This window comes from Vigna unguiculata, chromosome 10 (assembly GCF_004118075.2).
Source record: "Vigna unguiculata cultivar IT97K-499-35 chromosome 10, ASM411807v1, whole genome shotgun sequence".
NCBI lineage: Eukaryota > Viridiplantae > Streptophyta > Magnoliopsida > Fabales > Fabaceae > Vigna > Vigna unguiculata.
The window spans coordinates 32,952,125-32,970,637 of NC_040288.1; the positions used below are offsets into that span (position 1 = coordinate 32,952,125).

The 18,513-nt window shown below is 30.2% G+C and overlaps 2 protein-coding genes and 1 non-coding gene across 3 annotated transcripts; 1 reads left to right on the forward strand and 2 right to left on the reverse strand.

The window, feature by feature from the left end:
* The first annotated feature begins 9,315 nt into the window (after nt 1-9,315).
* Nucleotides 9,316-13,792, forward strand: LOC114167122 (shaggy-related protein kinase theta-like). Its single transcript, XM_028052084.1, has 13 exons — nt 9,316-9,596; nt 10,280-10,531; nt 10,759-10,851; nt 10,973-11,032; nt 11,144-11,416; nt 11,546-11,620; nt 11,956-12,012; nt 12,098-12,238; nt 12,499-12,549; nt 12,670-12,765; nt 12,862-12,945; nt 13,153-13,255; nt 13,340-13,792. The coding sequence occupies exons 1-13, from the start codon at nt 9,534-9,536 to the stop codon at nt 13,399-13,401; spliced, it is 1,410 nt and encodes a 469-aa protein (XP_027907885.1). The 5' UTR covers nt 9,316-9,533; the 3' UTR covers nt 13,402-13,792.
* A 2,137-nt stretch (nt 13,793-15,929) lies between these two features.
* TRNAG-GCC lies at nt 15,930-16,000 on the reverse strand. Its single transcript has one exon. It is a non-coding gene; the product is annotated as a tRNA-Gly (tRNA).
* Nucleotides 16,001-16,956: 956 nt separating this feature from the next.
* On the reverse strand, nt 16,957-17,748 carry LOC114166233 (BON1-associated protein 2-like). Its single transcript, XM_028050939.1, has one exon. The coding sequence runs from the start codon at nt 17,635-17,637 to the stop codon at nt 17,098-17,100; it is 540 nt and encodes a 179-aa protein (XP_027906740.1). The 5' UTR covers nt 17,638-17,748; the 3' UTR covers nt 16,957-17,097.
* Nucleotides 17,749-18,513: the final 765 nt, after the last annotated feature.

The window sequence follows — 18,513 nt, forward strand, 5'->3', positions numbered from 1 at the left end:
TAAAAAATTACTTTCAAATTGTACAATTAAGAAAAAATTTCATGTAAAAAGTAATTCATGAATTGTGTAATCTAGAAAAATAATTGTAAAAAATTGACTTCTGGGTTATACCATTAAAAAGTCAAAATAATCTTAAAAATTATTTCTGAAAAATAACTTATGAATTTTAGAAGAAACTTTTAACTTTCAAATTAAAAAACCAAAAAGTTCTGGATTACGAAATCTGAAAAAAAAAACCTTTAAACCAGAAGGATAAAGTGGAGATTGTCATATTCATAGAAATTCAAAAGAAAGGTATGAGAGTAAAAAGAAAATACCCCTCATGAAGTGAAGGTACTATTGAGTGGGCTTAATTGGGCTCCATGAACAATATGGGCTAAATTTGATTGTAATTTGTGGGCTGCAATGTTTTTATACCAGAAAGACCCATTAATAATTGGTTGTTTCTTCTTGCACCCCATCACAGATTTTCGAAAATTTAAATTCATAAAATCTGATTGATGGGGGTAAAAGAAAAAATTCACCAGGATGTAAGAAGAAACGGTCATAATAATTTGAGATACAAAGTCAACGGAGTCATCATTGACCACTGACCAAAATAATATAAATATAAGGTCAGTGACTTTGAATGAAGAATAAAGATAAGAAAAAGAAAAAAAAAAAATAGAAGAAGAGAGAAACTATGTTTGAATGAGAAATTGAAAGAAAGACTTTCCATCCATAAGGAAGAACCATACTATAGTTGGAATACTTGAAAAGATATTGCTTGTGGCACAAATGACTCCAAGGGTAGTTTAATTAATAGAAGATTATTTTAAGGTTACATTGTAAGTGTGTTATAATACCGAATGCAAATTAAAAAAAAAAAAAAAAAAACTGTGTTTTGATTACAGAAATAAAAGAACAATGAGGAGAGATTAAATATTTTTTATTTTAATTAAGTTTTAAATACTTTATAAATTTATATATATTTAATTCAATTTTTGTAAAAAAATATTTTATGGAATGTTTAATTTTATTTAAGTATTTTGGAATTTGATTTTTTTATTAACAAATTGATGTAGTGGTTACTTACCATTTAAATTAAAATAAATCTACCTACAAAAAATATTATACACTTAATTAAACCTTAATTTTAACTAAACTATAGCTTTTGGTGAGGGGTGAGTAAAATTTTGTTTGTTTGATTCTGGAAAGAAAAGTGAGTAATAAATGGAAAATAAGAACAAAAATTGATAATGGGTGGAGCGGAAATAAAATTAATGAAATTTTGTAAATAATTATATTTGGTTTGAAAAATAAATAAATGAAAGGGAAATTATATTTTTGAGAATTTATCTATTTTCTCCTCAAATATATTTTTACTGTTTATTTTTTCTATTTAAAATTATTTAATTTATGATGATAGAACCATAATTGGTCACACAATGGGGACATGGGTTATTGTATAGTAAAAGTTACATATATCATCAAGACTATGTAACTTGCTTGTCAATATATCAGATTTATTTTCTCCACTGTCAGTAGAATTGCGAATTCAGTGTAATTCACTATCAATATATATATATATATATATATATATATATATATATATATATATATATATATATATTGTTTTTATTCATTTTCTCTTCATTTCTCGTATCTTTCCACACAACAATCACAAAAAAACACATTAAAAAAATCAATATAATCAATTATGTTATAAATATTTTAATAATACATAAGAACATTTATGTTATACAATTAATTATATTGTAAATATTTTGTTAATTTATGTTTTTATTATTATAACAAGTAAAAACATATGCTAAAATAATAATAAAAAGAAATATAAATTTATTAACAAAAAATATTTTGTTTTCCATTTTGTTTTCTTTCATTATTTTTGCCCGATCACTTTTATTGTTTAATCCAAATAAGTCATAAAAAAGTGGATCGACAAGCTTTACAGCTGAATAAAATTGATTGTGATTGAGTCAAAAGGATAGACAGTGGATTTAGTACAATAAATATTAATATATTTTATTTTTAGTATAATAAGAAAAATAGTTATAATATTTAATTCTATTAATCTTATTTGGATTTTATTAATGATTGAGATATTGAACATGTGTTTAGTTTGTAGTAGTTGTCACGTATGTTTATAAAAAAAATTATTTATATGTAACTAATCTTAAAGAGATATCTTACTCTTTGCTTTTTATTTTTGTAAATTTATAACTTTTAAGAGCTCCTTCAAGATTAATGACATTGTTGTAAATTTTTCTTCTAAAACCAAATACATGCTAAATTATATTAACTATACTCAAACAAAATTAATAAAATTAAAGTTGTTACACTATAAGTTCTTTATTATTGTACTAAACACTATTTACCTAAGAAAAAAAATGATACAATTTATTTTTCACACTATTGTCTAGATCAAACTAAGAGAATCATGTTGGTTACTTTTTTACATTGCTAGAAGTACAAGTCAGTGGAAGTTGGCATGGTTATAAAAGATGGTTAAAATTAAGCAATGATTATTAAAGAATTGTTCATTCTTACAAGAAAAAAATAATTATTTTTTGATAAAAATTAAGGATCAACAAGTGAAACTGCAGGAAAAATAGTTTAAATGGAGGATAAGAAGTGCAATTGCACCAAAACAATATAAGAAATAACCCATATAAAAAGTTTAGAGAAAAAAAAACAAAAATGTTACCTAATACAATAATTTAAAGTACAACATTTGAAAGCTATAACATTAAAACAATATAAGACCAAGAAAAAAAAATTAAATCTTTAAATGATATAAAAAAATGAAGAACATGGCATATTATTTTTTTTAAGGTTGTTTCACCGACCTTGCCACTCTATGCATGATGACCCATGAAATTTTCATGTCGGTGATTGTCACCTTCAACTCAAGATAATGATTTTTTTTGGATGGATGGGTAGGGTGTGGTGTGGAACCAAGGACAATAATTTTGGGTTGATTCCACTATGAAAGACCTAAATCGTGTAATATAGGTCATGCGAAGATGGTTAGGTGTCAAGGTTTGTGTGGTTGAGTAGTAAAATGCTTAAGAAACATATCAAGATATGGACATGCAATATAAGCAATAGTAAATCATCTTATGTATTTTGGCTTGAAATACTTTCATAATCAACTTCGGGTTAGTGATGTCAATCACAAATTTAGTATAAAAATAGAACAACATAAAAAAAAAATGAAACTTGAACAAGATATGATTGAATAGTTAAAGAATGTGAGAAAAATATGAGAAAACTCACGAGTGGAAGAAAACTAGTGTGTTAGTAGGAATAGAGAAAATCTACATAGAGAATTTAAATTGCTTCACCTCTAGACTTTGTCTACTTTTGTTTAAGAGATTCATTAATCTACATATTTGACCGGCAATGAGTATCACACATCTGAGTAGTGTTGATTGTTACGTATTGATTAATTTCATTATAACTAAATTTAAATTGAATTTTAAGGTATTAGACATAACTCGTAACACATTAAACAAGGTATTATGGAAGTTTGATCAAAGACCTTTAACTGCATGAACATAGGGACGGCAACGGGGGCGGAAGAGGATGAGTTTCGTTATCCCGTACTCATTCTCATAAAAAAAATTCATCTTTCTTTCCATACCTAAATCCAACGGATATCAAACTTTTGTCTCATCTTCATCCGCACCGGGTAACGGATATATTTTCGTATCCATACTCGTACCCGTTTTCTTACTGTTTCAATATTAATTAATTAATTTTTATAAAATAATAAAAGAATTACGGTAAAGAAACATAATATTATCAAATATTCAATATTCTTCAATATCAAATATTTAAAAAGAAATTATAATTGTATACATTTCAAATCTCAAATTAGAATACCAAATAAAATTTTATGAAAATCAAAATATTTTTTAAATTTGCAAACATTAATGGAACCTAGTTGATAAAATTTAAAAATATTTTTTAAAAAATATAAAAAAATATATTCAAATTAAAATATATTTTAAATGTATGTTTACTTTATTTTTTTTTAAATTATGATGAATATAATTTCTATACACGAATAAAAGTTATAATTTATTACTTGATCAAGATCACACAAAGAACAAATATTAAATTAATAATAATAAAATTTTAACATAGATCTTGTATCTTTTGAACTTTAATATATTACAATATGATTGATAATGAGTTAGAAAATAAAAAATAATTATATAATGGGTATCTTAGAAATAATTTGAGAGATTATTGAATGAAATCGTATAAAGAAAAACAAATGTATAACTCGTGGTATGATAAGGGGAAAAATATCTTACAGATCTAACAAAATTTTTCAAATATCAACATGGTCAATGATTGAGAAATGACGAAAATTGCTTTAAAAAAACAAAAGAGTTTTTCAAATGAAACAAAAATTTACAATAATTGAGTAAAAGAAATAAATTTTATATATAAACCTAGTAAAATGAAAGATTTGTAGTATTAAACACTTAAATTAAGAGTGAAAGAAAAATATACAATAAATAAAAATATTAAAAAAGAATATAAATATTTAAATGTGGAACATAAAAAATATTTAATTGACATATATCATTTGAACATAATTGCATAAAGATTATCATAAGATGAAAAATATATTGGAAATACGAATGAATTTCATGACAAATCACACATTAGAAGAAATCAAGAATAGAAAGAGTATACAAGGTTACTTAATTAATTGTGAATATTTGAATAATTTAAGTGGGGACGATGATATATGACGGGGATGAGTATTATGGCGGGTATGGGGATGGGGACGGGGTGGATATGTACACCCTTATACACATCCCCATCCCTAGTTGAAAAAAGTTGGGGATTCCCTATACCCGTACCCATATCCAGTTAATGCGGCGATTATCCGTCAAAATATGGATGAGTTTGGATAATACCCATGGGGGCAGGTTTATTTGTCATTCGTACATGAACACACATGTTATAAACGTTATATATAATATCATTCCATTTCACTTAAAATATTTATTATCATTAAAATCATAAGATGGTATTATATGAATTACATCGTTTTATAAGGTGTATTTAGGTCGTCTAATATTAATAAAGTTGGATCGTTTCATCTTAACAATGCCATGCTTGCTCTCAATTGTCATCCTAGGAATGATGTTTTTTTTTCCTCTCCTTTTCTTTTTCTTCCTTCATGCATTCATCATTATCTTTTTCTTGGAGATAATTTGTCCACAAATTTTTGAAACCTACATAAAGAAGAGTAAGATCACTAAAGTTAAATGTAGAACTATTAGTATCTCAAAGACTTGAAAAGGTCCATCACCCATTGGTTGTAGTTTAATCTTTCTTTAAGAAAGAGAACTTTTCTTTCTTAAGTATAATCAAATCCAATCTCTTGGCTTAAAAAATGACTTATATTCTTTCCTGAAATATTAACCAACCCTCAAACACACATCCACTCCTACCCCCACTCCCTCCCACCCATCCACACAGACACGCACATACCCACCCACGCATACACCCATCCACACACACATGTATACACACATTTATATATGTATTTTTTTTCTCAAATTCATCATTCAAGTGATTTAATGTTTAGACTCTTAAATTTATTACTCTCAAGAAGACAAATGAGAATATCCTTATATGTTTTCATAAATTCATATTTATGGACATTGATAGTTCTAATTTCATAATCAACACATTCCTCACAAGTTAACTTCAAATATAACTTCAATTCATCTTCTTTTAGAGTATCCTTTAAGATTTCCTTTAAATCTCCACCTCAACAAGATTCAACTTTTGCTCTAATATTGTTGCTTTGGGTTTTGGGAGTATTAAAGGTTTTATTAAAGTGAGAAATCCACGGTCAAACAATTCGAAACAACTGCTTGGTAACTTTAAAAAAAAAAAATGTTTTGTAAGCATACTCATATTATGAAGGGTCATCATTATGTTTGTTCTTGTTAAAAATACGACAAATGCAGAACTTTTAGCGCGTAAGATATCTCTATCCTAGGGCAATTCACACCTTATACTAGTTTTATGCACATTGTTGACTGTGGGTGACAAAGTGTGTTGGGTCCAACGGGCTAGTCCGCCAAAATGGGACGGGTCAGGTTGGCATTTTCAATCCTCAACCCGTTTTGTCCCGACTCGCCTAACCCACCAAACTTTTAGCGTGTAAGACATATCTATCCTAGGGCAATTCACACCTTATACTAGTTTTATCCACATTGTTGACTGTGGGTGACAAAGTGGGTTGGGTTTGACAGGCTAGTCTGCCAAAACGGGACAAGTCAGGTTGGCATTTTCAACCCCCAACCCGTTTTGTCCCGACTTGCCTAGTTCACCAAACGAGCCAATCCGCCCCTAACCCATTTTTTTTTTAAATTAAAAATATTAAAATTTTTACATTAAATTTTTTGTAAAGATGTAAATATACAATAATATTGTAATTTAAATCATTAGCACTTATAAACTAAGTTTCAATTATTAGTTATAATATAGTAATTTAACATGTAAATATAATAATTATTTTAATTTATCCAATTAAAAATATTAGTTAATCAATTAAAAGCTTAGAAAATATTTATATGATTAAACATGCTTTAAATATTCATTTATAAGTATATATACAGATAAGTTTTATAAATAAATAAAAAAGTGACGGGCCAACTCGTTTTACAATGATGGGCCTGCCAAAAACGGGTTGGACTAATCCGTTTTTGTGGCTCCTATTGTTGACATATATATGTTGTGTTTGTAACTATTGTACCATTTTTTTTTCATAAGACATTTTCTTGATGACATCAGAACAAGTAAGACAACATGACAACATTCATTGCATCTTAACATGAAAGATAATAAGAATCTCACCAGAGATGAATCGAGATCCCTACTATAAGGGCTATAATATAAGGGTAGGGTTGTCAACACTCATTTACCCTAGAGGGGATAACACAAGGTTGAATATCCATCTTTGGTAAGAGTATTGTTATCAACAAAGATGGGCCAGTATTGATTGGTTAAATTCATAAAAGGATAATGAGAAATTGTGGTATTAACCATCCGATTATATGTAAACTCTATATGAAGTAAAAGTTATTCTCACTCTTTCTTTTGGATTCTCATAAATTAAGATCTCAATAACTAAACTAATGTCTATTGATCACTTCTATTTGATCATACTTTGAGTTGGATTTGAAGAAAAATTTCGATATAAATAATTATATAAGTGGTATTTTAAATAATTTATTTTATCATTAGTTAAATATTTAATACATTGATCTATTAGCATGTACTTGTTTTATTTGACTTCAAAGAAATGTATTTTAGAGGATTTTTTTCTATAGTATTTTTTAATTATAATAATAATAACAATAATAATAATAAATATCATACTCAACTTTATATGTTATAACATTTGTATTTGTTTTTATTAAAATTTTTAACTTTGAATAATTGATGAATATTCTTTTAACTATTCTACGTATTCTAGTATATTTAATATCCTCACGTACTGTTTAGAAGTTTTGAAAAAAAAAAATCAATTTAAATTCACCGTTCCTTTTTAATTTTCTATAATGTATTTTAAGGATAAAATCTGACAAAATTTGAAAATTTAAAACGTGCAATATATCATATACGATTATTCGTAACTTAATTTCGAAACAAGTTGGAATGCTTTAATTTTTTTAGTTAATAAAATTGTTAACACTTTTTGTGCATACAAAACCTTAATTATTTTTGCTCAATCCATTTGAAGTACACACTATGACTTAAAATATTTAAAAGTCAAATTGTTCGATAAATTTTGAAATAGTTTATAAATTCCAGACTAACATTTCCATGAGTTAAACTTTGGAATTTTTAAAAACTTACGTTAAATATAATATCTTAACTGATAGATAGGTTTTGAACAGAAGACCATTTAAAATGATTTAATGGGCCTATGTATTGAAGATAAAAAATTAAATATAACAATTAATTTATTTAAGATAAACCTTGATGAAAAATCAATATAAAGACAAAAAAAAAATCTTATAAAAAAGCTAGTTACATTGTCACATGTATTTTTTTTTTATTTCGAATCCCACTTGGAGAACTTATAAAAGTTACTTATATAAATAATGTTTCTTAACTATTAAAAAAATTCTCAAGTTAAAACAAATGACATGATAAAATATTTTTTATCAAAAGTAAATTAAACAATTAAATTAAAATTTATTATTATAGTCTATTTTTTTTTGACATTTTATTTATTTATTTACAATATTAAAAACTATTAGAAACCCTTTTTAAGTTGTATTGTATATATGAATGTCTCTTTAGAATAAATATTAAGAATTAAATATGTTTTTACGTAAAATTGAACTTTTTGGCTGAAATTTGAAACATGAATTTTTCTAACCTTTTTAACTCTTGCTTATTTATTATTCTTTGACATATATGATTTCAATATTAATTAAAAAAAACGTTTGATGCATAAAAATATATTAACATAATTGAATTAAAAATATTATATATATATATATATATTTAATTTGATGACAAGAATATATTAAAGAAAAATTTAATTTCGCGTTTAATTCATGAACTAAATAACATTTACGTTTTAAAATACAAAATTATAGATTAAACAATATAACGGATAAACAAACATTATATTTAAGTGAAAAATTTAACTCAAATTAAATTATTACATTAGAGTTGTAGGTAAGATACTTTATTTTTTCCCTTTTACTATTTTTTTTCACCTTCGTGGTTATTGTAAAAAATGTAAATTAAATTATTACAGTAGAGTTGTAGTGAGAGTTTTTTTTTCCCTTTTACTATTTTTTTAACCTTCGTGGTTTTTGAAAAAAAAAAATGTTGTTTTCTTAAGGTACATTATTATTACCCTAATTAAACACACTTATCCTAAGGCATTTTTCAAATCTGATTGGTTTATATTAGAATTTGAACACAGTTTTTGAGTCACAGGATATTCCGTTTAAGCATCGAACCTATGGTCCCCTTTTCGTAAATAAATGCCAAAACTAAGGACATTTTCATATCCACAAGCCACCAAACCCAACCTTTACTTTATCTCGAATCAGAAGATCACTGCCGTTCATCTTCCATCAATAACTAACTGACGGCCACAATTTCGCGTTTGACTGAGGTACAAACTTTGAAGGTGGAATGATTGGGTTTGACCATAGAAATTTGAGAAATTTTTTTCATTTAACATAAATAAACTGAAGAGACTACCTGGGAAGTTCTGTATTTGAGTAAGAGAGAGAGAATCTAGAGAGAGATAGAGACTGAGAGAGGGTTTTTTTTTTTTTTTAACAGGATTGTGTTGTGTTAGTTTTTCATTTGTTTGTTGGTTTGGTTGCTGGGAGAAGTGGGGTGTGGGGAGAGAAAGTTGGGGTTCTCTTTCTTCTAACTTGAAAAAGTTTGGATTTTTTCTGGTGGGGTTTGAGGGATTTAGGGTTTGGATTGGTGGGTTGTGAGTGGAGTCAGCAACCATGAATATGATGCGAAGGTTGAAGAGCATTGCTTCTGGGAGGACTTCCATTTCTTCAGATCCTGTAAGATATGCTTTTTCTTGGGTCAAAAAGTTTTTGTTTTAATTATTATGTTGGTAGGGGAACTGTTGTTGTTTGGTTGCTCGGAAAATGGAAGCAGCTAGGTTTTGAGAGAGAGGATCATGTTAATTGTTTTAGGTTTCTGGGATTTTTTGGAACTATTGATGATGCTGCTTTGAAAGGTTTCCTCTATTTCTTAAAATATTTTATGTTTTTTTTTTTCTTTTAGATTTGTTTGTTGTGATATATCTTTTAGTTACCAATTTTTTTATGTTATTATCTTTAATGTATGTGAATGTTTTCCCCCTTTTTTTCTGAGTAGTGGTTATTGTATATATTTTCTTTCCTATTTTTGGAAGATTTAGGTGATGGGATTAACGAGTTTTATGATCTTACTATATATAGCCTGCATCTGAGACATTTCTTCATTTGCTGTTTTTCTATGTAAGCATGATCTTGACACAGGTCAGCTACGTTTGCCTATTAAAAGGGAAGCTTTTCCTTCATTGCAAAATACATTACGTAGATTAAGTGATAATAAACCTGAATAAGTGGTTGAGTAATGAAATTTATTTGACTGTCATATCAAATGTGGAATGTGAATCTTTTTTCCTCCCTCCACTAACACTCTTGGAATAACTCATGTCTTGAATATTTTAAGTGAAGTGCAAGCGGTTTCTTTTCAGGGAGGGGATTCTAACTCGAAAAGAGCCAAGTTTGAACAAGAAATTGAAGTGAAGCCTGTTGAGAAATCAAATATTGTTGAGACAGTCTGCACAGATCAGGATCAGCCTGTAGATGGACCAAAAGAAACGACAGTTGGCATGTCCGATGTATCTACAGTAGTTAGAATTGAGAAGCCAGGCTATGATGAGCTTCCCAAAGAATTAAATGAAATGAAAATTAGAGATGAGAAAAGCAAGAACAACAATGACAAGGTATTTCATGCCATTCATCTTTCCTTAATCTTCCATATTGTGCTTATTTTGGTCACTGCCTTGTTAATCTATATATGTGAAATCATATCTTTTAGATATTTCCTGTTCATTACGAGTGAAGACACAGCAACTTCATCTCATAAAACAAATTACTTTTGTGTTTAACAATTTCATTTATCTTTTCAAATGCCATCAGTCGTTGATTTTACCGAAATTTCTGCGTGCAGGATATAGAAGCAACTGTTGTGAGTGGTAATGGAACAGAAACAGGTCAAATAATAACAACTGCCATTGGTGGTCGGGATGGACAACCAAAGCAGGTGATTACTTTATGTTTGTTGCATTTGTATGCTTTATTTGCACTGGTAAATGATAATTTACAAACCTTAACAGTGGTTTGTTACTTTAATAACTTATATAATTATAATTTATTGGTTTCAGACAATCTCATACATGGCTGAACGTGTTGTTGGGACTGGTTCTTTTGGTGTCGTTTTTCAGGTATTTATATTGTATTTTCAGTGATTTTATTATGTAGTTGTCCTCTACTTCATTGTGCCCTTCGGGCTTCACATTTACTTGTTGGCTTACAGTATTCTTTATGTGGTGTAGGCTAAGTGCCTTGAGACCGGTGAAGCAGTTGCCATAAAGAAAGTGCTGCAAGACAAGAGATATAAGAATAGGGAGCTCCAGGTTATGCGCACAGTTGACCATCCGAACGTTGTTAAACTAAAGCACTGCTTCTTTTCAACCACAGACAAAGATGAATTATACCTTAACTTGGTTCAGGAGTTCGTACCTGAAACTGTCTACAAAGTTTCAAAACACTATGTTAGGATGCACCAACATATGCCCATGATTTATGTGCAACTGTATACATACCAGGTAAGTTTTGTAATTGAGTTGCTAACAGTTTGATGTTCTGACTTTTCTGCAGGATTTCTATTTGTGTTAATTGCTTTGAGCTATTTGTTATTGTCTATATTGATTTGTCACAATACTCCCATCTTGTAGATATGCCGTGCATTGAATTATTTACATCAAGTTATCGGTGTCTGTCACCGTGACATCAAACCCCAGAATCTACTGGTAAGTTCATTTCAACAGTGGGTTCTGAGTGACACTTCCTCTGCTCTCTTTTATGTTTTAAAAGTTTCCTTTATTTCTGCCATATTTTTGTTACATGCAAAGGTTTATCCTTTGGATGTTCCAATTGATTGGACTGATGTATGGATTGCTCAACTCCTTTAATTTTTCTTGGGGCAGCGGGTGGTAAACAGTTTTTGAGATGTAGATAATGTATTTTTTAGAAGGAAAACAAGAGGTTGCAAAGCAACAGTGTTGCATGCTTGTTTAACATGTGATGTGATTCATATTGCTTAAAACTTGTAACTATACATCCTGACATGTGATGCATATGATAGGTAAATCCGCAGACACATCAGTTAAAGATATGTGATTTTGGGAGTGCAAAGATGTTGGTAAGTTTTTTCACCTTCTGACTATAAGCTTTTGAAGATCTTTTGATGGTATACTTTCGGGTTTATGACACTATTTGATTTTCAGGTGCCTGGTGAACCCAACATATCATACATTTGCTCTCGATATTATAGAGCTCCAGAACTTATATTTGGGGCAACTGAATACACTACCGCTATTGATATGTGGTCTGTTGGTTGTGTTTTAGCTGAGCTACTTCTTGGACAGGTGAGCATATGCAAGACTCTGTTATTTTTCTTCTCTCTCACACACTTGATGGACTTCCTGTGAATTTGGTACATGAAAGAAAACAATGAGATCATTTGATATGTGAAACGTTGTTGGAAAAGGCCTTTTTGTTATTTCTCTCTCTTTCTCTCATATGTTGAGGAGCTTTTATAGCGGTTGTTAAAACTTTAAATTTCTATTAAGTTTGTTTATTGTGAGAAAGTTTCCAATTAAACTGATCTATGTTGTATTATTTGCAGCCATTGTTTCCTGGTGAAAGTGGGGTTGACCAGTTGGTAGAGATAATCAAGGTACATTTTCTTTTGCACTTTAATATCTGGTCCCCTTGTTTCGCTTTATGAGATTACTTTTCAAAGTTGCAGCCTTTCTATTTTTTCTTCAATCTCAGCTTTTATTTTGTACTTCAATAGATCTTGGGAACTCCAACCAGAGAAGAAATAAGGTGCATGAATCCCAACTACAATGAATTTAAGTTTCCTCAGATTAAAGCTCATCCATGGCACAAGGTTAACTAATCTTCCTCTTCTGCTGTCTGCTAAAGTACTATGTAATCCATAAATGATGAATACTTCCATTCAAACCTGACTGAAAAATGCTTCCAGGTTTTTCACAAGAGAATGCCACCTGAAGCTGTGGATCTGGTGTCAAGGCTGCTTCAGTATTCTCCAAATCTACGTTGCACTGCTGTAAGTTTTTTTGTTTTAAAAAATGTTACCTACTGTATCTAGATTACATAATGTGTATTCAATCACACTACATTTATATGCTACACTAAAAGAAAGATGGACCATTCTTACATGTGATAGTAATTGTTTATGTTTTAGATTGTTCATTACCTGCCAAGTATGGTATTTGGGAGGAAATATTTAACACTGCTGTTAATCTTCTAACAGTTGGCTGCATGTGCACATCCATTTTTTGATGATCTCCGGGATCCAAATGCATGCTTGCCAAATGGGCGACCCTTACCTCCTTTGTTCAACTTCACATCTAATGGTAATATAGTTGTGAACTTTTCAATTCTGATTATGTAAGAAAACAATGTGTATATATGGCTGCTTATGTAAGAAAACAATGCAGAACTTGCAAATGCACCTGAAGAGTTGCGGCGCCGCCTCATCCCTGAACATGCAAGGAGTTGAATCAACCTGAAAGATTAAACATATCCAGGGCATTGTAAATGTGTTTTGAATGAAATAGAGATACCCTCACCGGCATCACCACCAGGTCTGTTCTTCAGCATCTTCTGCACAAGTCACAACTGTGACTACACAAGTGAGAAACCTGAACAAAACCTTGAAAGTTTTATCAAGGAACATGTATAAAAGACCTGCAGGTGACTCAAAATGGATAAAATGTCACTGCCTGGTTTTACAGGGTAGCAACCCTTTTTAAGTAGTTTATAATTTGGTGCCTCTGTTGTGAAAGATAATGATTTCTAACTATCCTGTAATCATGTTTCCATATAGTTCAAGTTCGTTTATTACTTTATTCCTTGAAGTGGACTAAGGGAAATCCTCAATTCAAAAGGCACATCTTTTCCACTACCCTTTATTCTATATTTTTCTTCCTTTACTAGTTTTAGAAAAGAAAAACAAAAAGACATTTCCTTTTCTCATAATGCACAATAACTAAAATTACTCTGATTCCAAATAGCATGAAGCTTCCAGTTAAAAAATTACCACGATATGAAACAACATGAAACTATGTAATGAAATTAACTACATATTTTTATATTATGCATACAAGCTGCAAAATGAATGATGCAGATAGTTAAGGCTTATTATTGCACCAGCCCATTACTCAGCCATAAAATGTTTCTTCAATGTTGTTCAGTGGTTAATGTCATGAAATAAGTTGAATTGTCCATATCTACCCTGCCTACCTTTACCAGCTATAATTGAAATTATTGAAAACAAGGACCATAGTGGAATGAGAAGAATGTGTGACAGTGTTCTTTCTCCAATAATTCAAGTGTCAGTGATAAGATGCATAACTTCTAAATGTGGAACGTGGTAGGGTACTTAAGTTAGTGATGAAAATTAAAGGACAATAATTATATTGGTGCTCAGATGCATCATCTATCTATCGTCCATGGAATCAGGAAAATGATGGACCCCCATTACAGTTGCTTTCTTCAGTACCTTCTCAGAATCAAACCTGGGACTACAATGCAGTAGTGCACTGTTCTACCACTAAACCTGTTGTACTATATTTTTGTTTTTTCTACCTATATATGTAAACTTTTTTAAATTTAAATGTATCAATGGTTGTGTTCAATGAGAAAATTTTCACTTCTATTAGCAACACAATTTTCTTTAATTGACAAGAGAATATAACAAAGAATATACTTTACCTTACCAAGAGAGACTACTTGAAAATTACTGGAAGAGACTTTTACTTGATTTGGATCATGAATGCACACAGTTTTGAATGTTAGCACAAATGCTTACATTTGAGGAAAAACTGGGAAAAAAAGTTCTTTAATTTTTTTTACCAGTCTCCAATATTTTGTTTTTAATATTTTGGTCCACAACAAAACCAGAATGTTTGCATAAGAGAACCATGCAACAAAGAGGAAAATGTATTGCTTTAAGATGAACAAGAAAATATTAAATACTAAGATTGCTAAAGTGACACCTTTTGTTGCATCATAATCAAACAAGAAAACGAAACAAGAGAGCCAAAGTAGAAACAAAAACAAAGAAGAGACAGGGTTATACACAAAAGAACACACTATGTCATGAAATAATTGAGGTGGTTCAAAAAAAAAAGAAAAAGAAAAAGAAAAAAAGGGTACAAACGAGGTTAGATTGCAAATATGCTCTAGAACCCCAATTGAGATTGTATCATAACAACTCCTAATCACAAACTTGATTTTTCTACTAAAAAAAAAAAAATCATGACAAAAGTTTAGTTAAAAACTTAAGACTAAGCATTTGTAAATTTTTTTACATGCTACTCAATTTTTTTCACTTTTATTCGATGGAATACTTTAAACTCATACTAATAAAAAACAATATCATAGTAATGAAATAAAAGCCCATGACACCTTAAAATGAAGAAAAGCATTTAATCTTAGTCCTAATAGAGAATATAAAAATGCAAAAGATAGCAAAAATATAAACATATTAATATTAGAAGGGCACATGTATGAGAGCATACAACCTAAGTTACATGTAATACTATTTAACCTCATTTTTCATCTTATTTTAGTTTGCCTAACATATAGATTAGATATAGAAGGTTTTTTGAAATGGTTAATATATATGTAGTTTGAATATAAATAGAAAATCTCCTTGCAAAGCATTTTTGGTAGCTTACCCCATTTCCCATTTATTAAGAAACTTGTTCCAACTTCATAACCTTCAACTGCTTCCACCTTCCTCATCTTATATTCCAACTGTCTCATTTGACAGATAAGGAACACCAGGTGTGAACCATTGTGTACACACGCTTTCAATTATTGCTTCAACATTGATCATCCACCAAACTCTACACTAATTTACAATTTAACTGCACATTCTGAAACAATACCAAGCAAATAAAAAATTTAAACCACAAAAAAAAAAGAGAGCTCAGGTAATGCATTCATTTCATCTACATGTTTGAGATGAACACTGACTGACTCAACAATCAAATGCTTTCATCATCACAGCTCTCACAAATGTGCACCAGCCGGGAATCGAACCCGGGTCTGTACCGTGGCAGGGTACTATTCTACCACTAGACCACTGGTGCTTTTGTTCTTTGATAGAACAAGTATAGCTATGATCAATAGTTAATACATTGTACTCTAAATTATTAAAACCAAAACCTGTTGTGTGTTGCTTAAGACATATCTATGATGTATAGAAAACGGAAACAAAAATCTATCATATTATATAGCTTAATGTTTAGTTTAATAAAATTATTTAAAAACCAATTACAAACATTTCAAACCGTAATTAAAAATCATTGTCACTGTCTTTCTCTATGATATCCACATATTTTACATTTTTACCTAATATTTGCAAATTATAAAAGCTTTTTTACTTATTAAATCTTTATCCTCCAATTCTTCGATGTAAAAAGACTTCAATTTGATTTTAATTTTTCACTCCATATGTAGTTGCTTCGAGTAATATAATTCTTTCATAATTTACATAAAAACATAAGCCATATAAAATATTAAACAAAACATTCTTCAGTGTATCAACAAATCTTTGAGTATATAATAAGTTTATGGCATTTTATATATAATCTTTAATATGTAGTTTGATATTTTCTTTTCCATTACATATTAATATTCGCACCGCCTTAGCTTTTGATAAAGTATATGTTTACGTAAAGTACAAGAAAACAAACATGTGTTGAATTGAACCCTTGTTTAACAAGTCAAGTACATGTGTACGTAATCATGTTCTGAACAATTCCTAGTCAAAAGCTCGTAAAATTTTGAATTGGTCTCAACTTTAACGCGCTTTCTTAACTCCTCTTTCACCCACCTTTTCATCTTTCTATAAATTGCAAGCTATGTTTCAATAGTATTAGAGTTAAGTACGTGGAACCCACATGGACCCCACATATCCGACAAAATCACACGTTTCCACCACGTGGAACTTCAACCTATTTTTCTTCTGATAATTAGAATAATAGATTACATATTTCATATTTCACACGCGTTCTAGTGTATCTTACGAGGGAGGGAAGAAAACTTTCAAAAAATTAAATTTATATAACTTATGTAGAAATAAATCTAGATTGATAATCTTTCTCACAATTGAAAATGATATTTGACCGTTATACAAATGATAGTAACAATAATATATAATAAATAAAAAAATGAAAATTAATTTCTAAACAACGTTTGGGTGGTTCCACCAAAGTGGCACACCAACGACAACTCCCTTGCTCTTGCCACCGACCTTGATTCGATCACGATCACCGCAACCCATTCCGGTCACCGCCTGTCCCACGGCGGGCTTCAGACATTCCTCCACCGGTGGCGCCGGAGGTGCCACTCTGACGGCGAAGTGAATGACCCCGTTTCTCTTCCCTTCCCAGTCCCTCAACCCGTAACTCAACTGTTGCAACTGATTTTCCGGGACGGCGCCGCCGCCGAGGAAGTCGGAGGCAGCGATTCTGGCGACCCCAAGTGGGCGAAAACCCTTGAATTTGCTGCATTGGACCTCGAATGTGATCGATCTTGCATGCACCGGGACTTCCAACAGGAACTTCTCGTTCCACGAGAGGAAGTTGGTGCCGTCGTCTTTGGCCGTTCTGGTGGTGCAGCAGTTCAACGACTCCGCCCGAACGACGACGTATGCGTCCTCCTTTACGCGCACGTTTTCGCCGGAGATAACGGTGATTTCTAGCGTACGTGATCTCACTGTCATGTTTTATGTTTCAAGGTTTGAACTTGAGAGAGGTAAAAGATGATGAAAAGAATGAATTAATGTAGATATTCACTTCTGAAAATTCTATGTTTTGTTGTTGGGTTTTTTCTGAGGTTGTTATTTATAGAGTTGGTTTGGATTATCGGAACGTAGAAAGAAAGAGCGAAATTGGTTTGCGGTTTCAGTGTTTAACTTCTGGTTTTTGACTTTGACTTTGACCTTCTTCTTTACTCTAATAACGTGTTTGGTTTATATTTTTTGAGAAGCACTTGTTTTGAGACGCGGACGTATATTCAATGATTTACTACGAAGAAGGTTGTAGGAAATAAATACTGAACAACGTATAATGAAAATATAAAATTAATGATTATTTTTCTTCTTGTTGGTAAATTAAAGATTAAACCGCAAAATTATAGCTAAGGAACTTCTGTTTTTCTAAGAGAAAAGAAGAGACAAAAAAACGCGAAATTCCACTAATGGAAGTTGCAACCAAACAATTTTAAGTGATGTAATTACAACATTCTTCAAATCACAGAAGAAGATACACTTAGCTCATTACCCTTGATTTACGTTTTACGAAAATTTTCTAAGAATTAATTTCTTGTGCAAAGTCGCAGAAACTATGTTTATAGTCTAAGTCCACCAGTGTGAAGAACACGCACACACACCAACGTTAATAAATTTGGTGAAGGTAAACTATATTTTTTTTTTTCATTTTTTAAGTGAAACACTGTTATGTGGTCTTTCAATTTTAATTAATAAGAAGTATAAGAAATTGTTTATTCAGCCAGTCAAGTTCACACATGGTAATTAGTTTATATCTGTGTGTTTTCTTGAAGATTGCGGAGAAACTTTTAGGTGGAGCCATCCACCAAA

Excerpts from the sequence above, each read along its gene's own strand:
- LOC114167122 (XM_028052084.1), top strand. The coding sequence starts at position 9,534 with ATGAATATGATGCGAAGGTTGAAGAGCATTGCTTCTGGGAGGACTTCC. Across the intron at positions 9,597-10,279 it reads CTTCCATTTCTTCAGATCCT|GGAGGGGATTCTAACTCGAA; the intron begins GTAAGATATGCT and ends GTTTCTTTTCAG. Across the intron at positions 12,550-12,669 it reads AGTTGGTAGAGATAATCAAG|ATCTTGGGAACTCCAACCAG; the intron begins GTACATTTTCTT and ends GTACTTCAATAG.
- LOC114166233 (XM_028050939.1), bottom strand. The coding sequence starts at position 17,637 with ATGACAGTGAGATCACGTACGCTAGAAATCACCGTTATCTCCGGCGAA.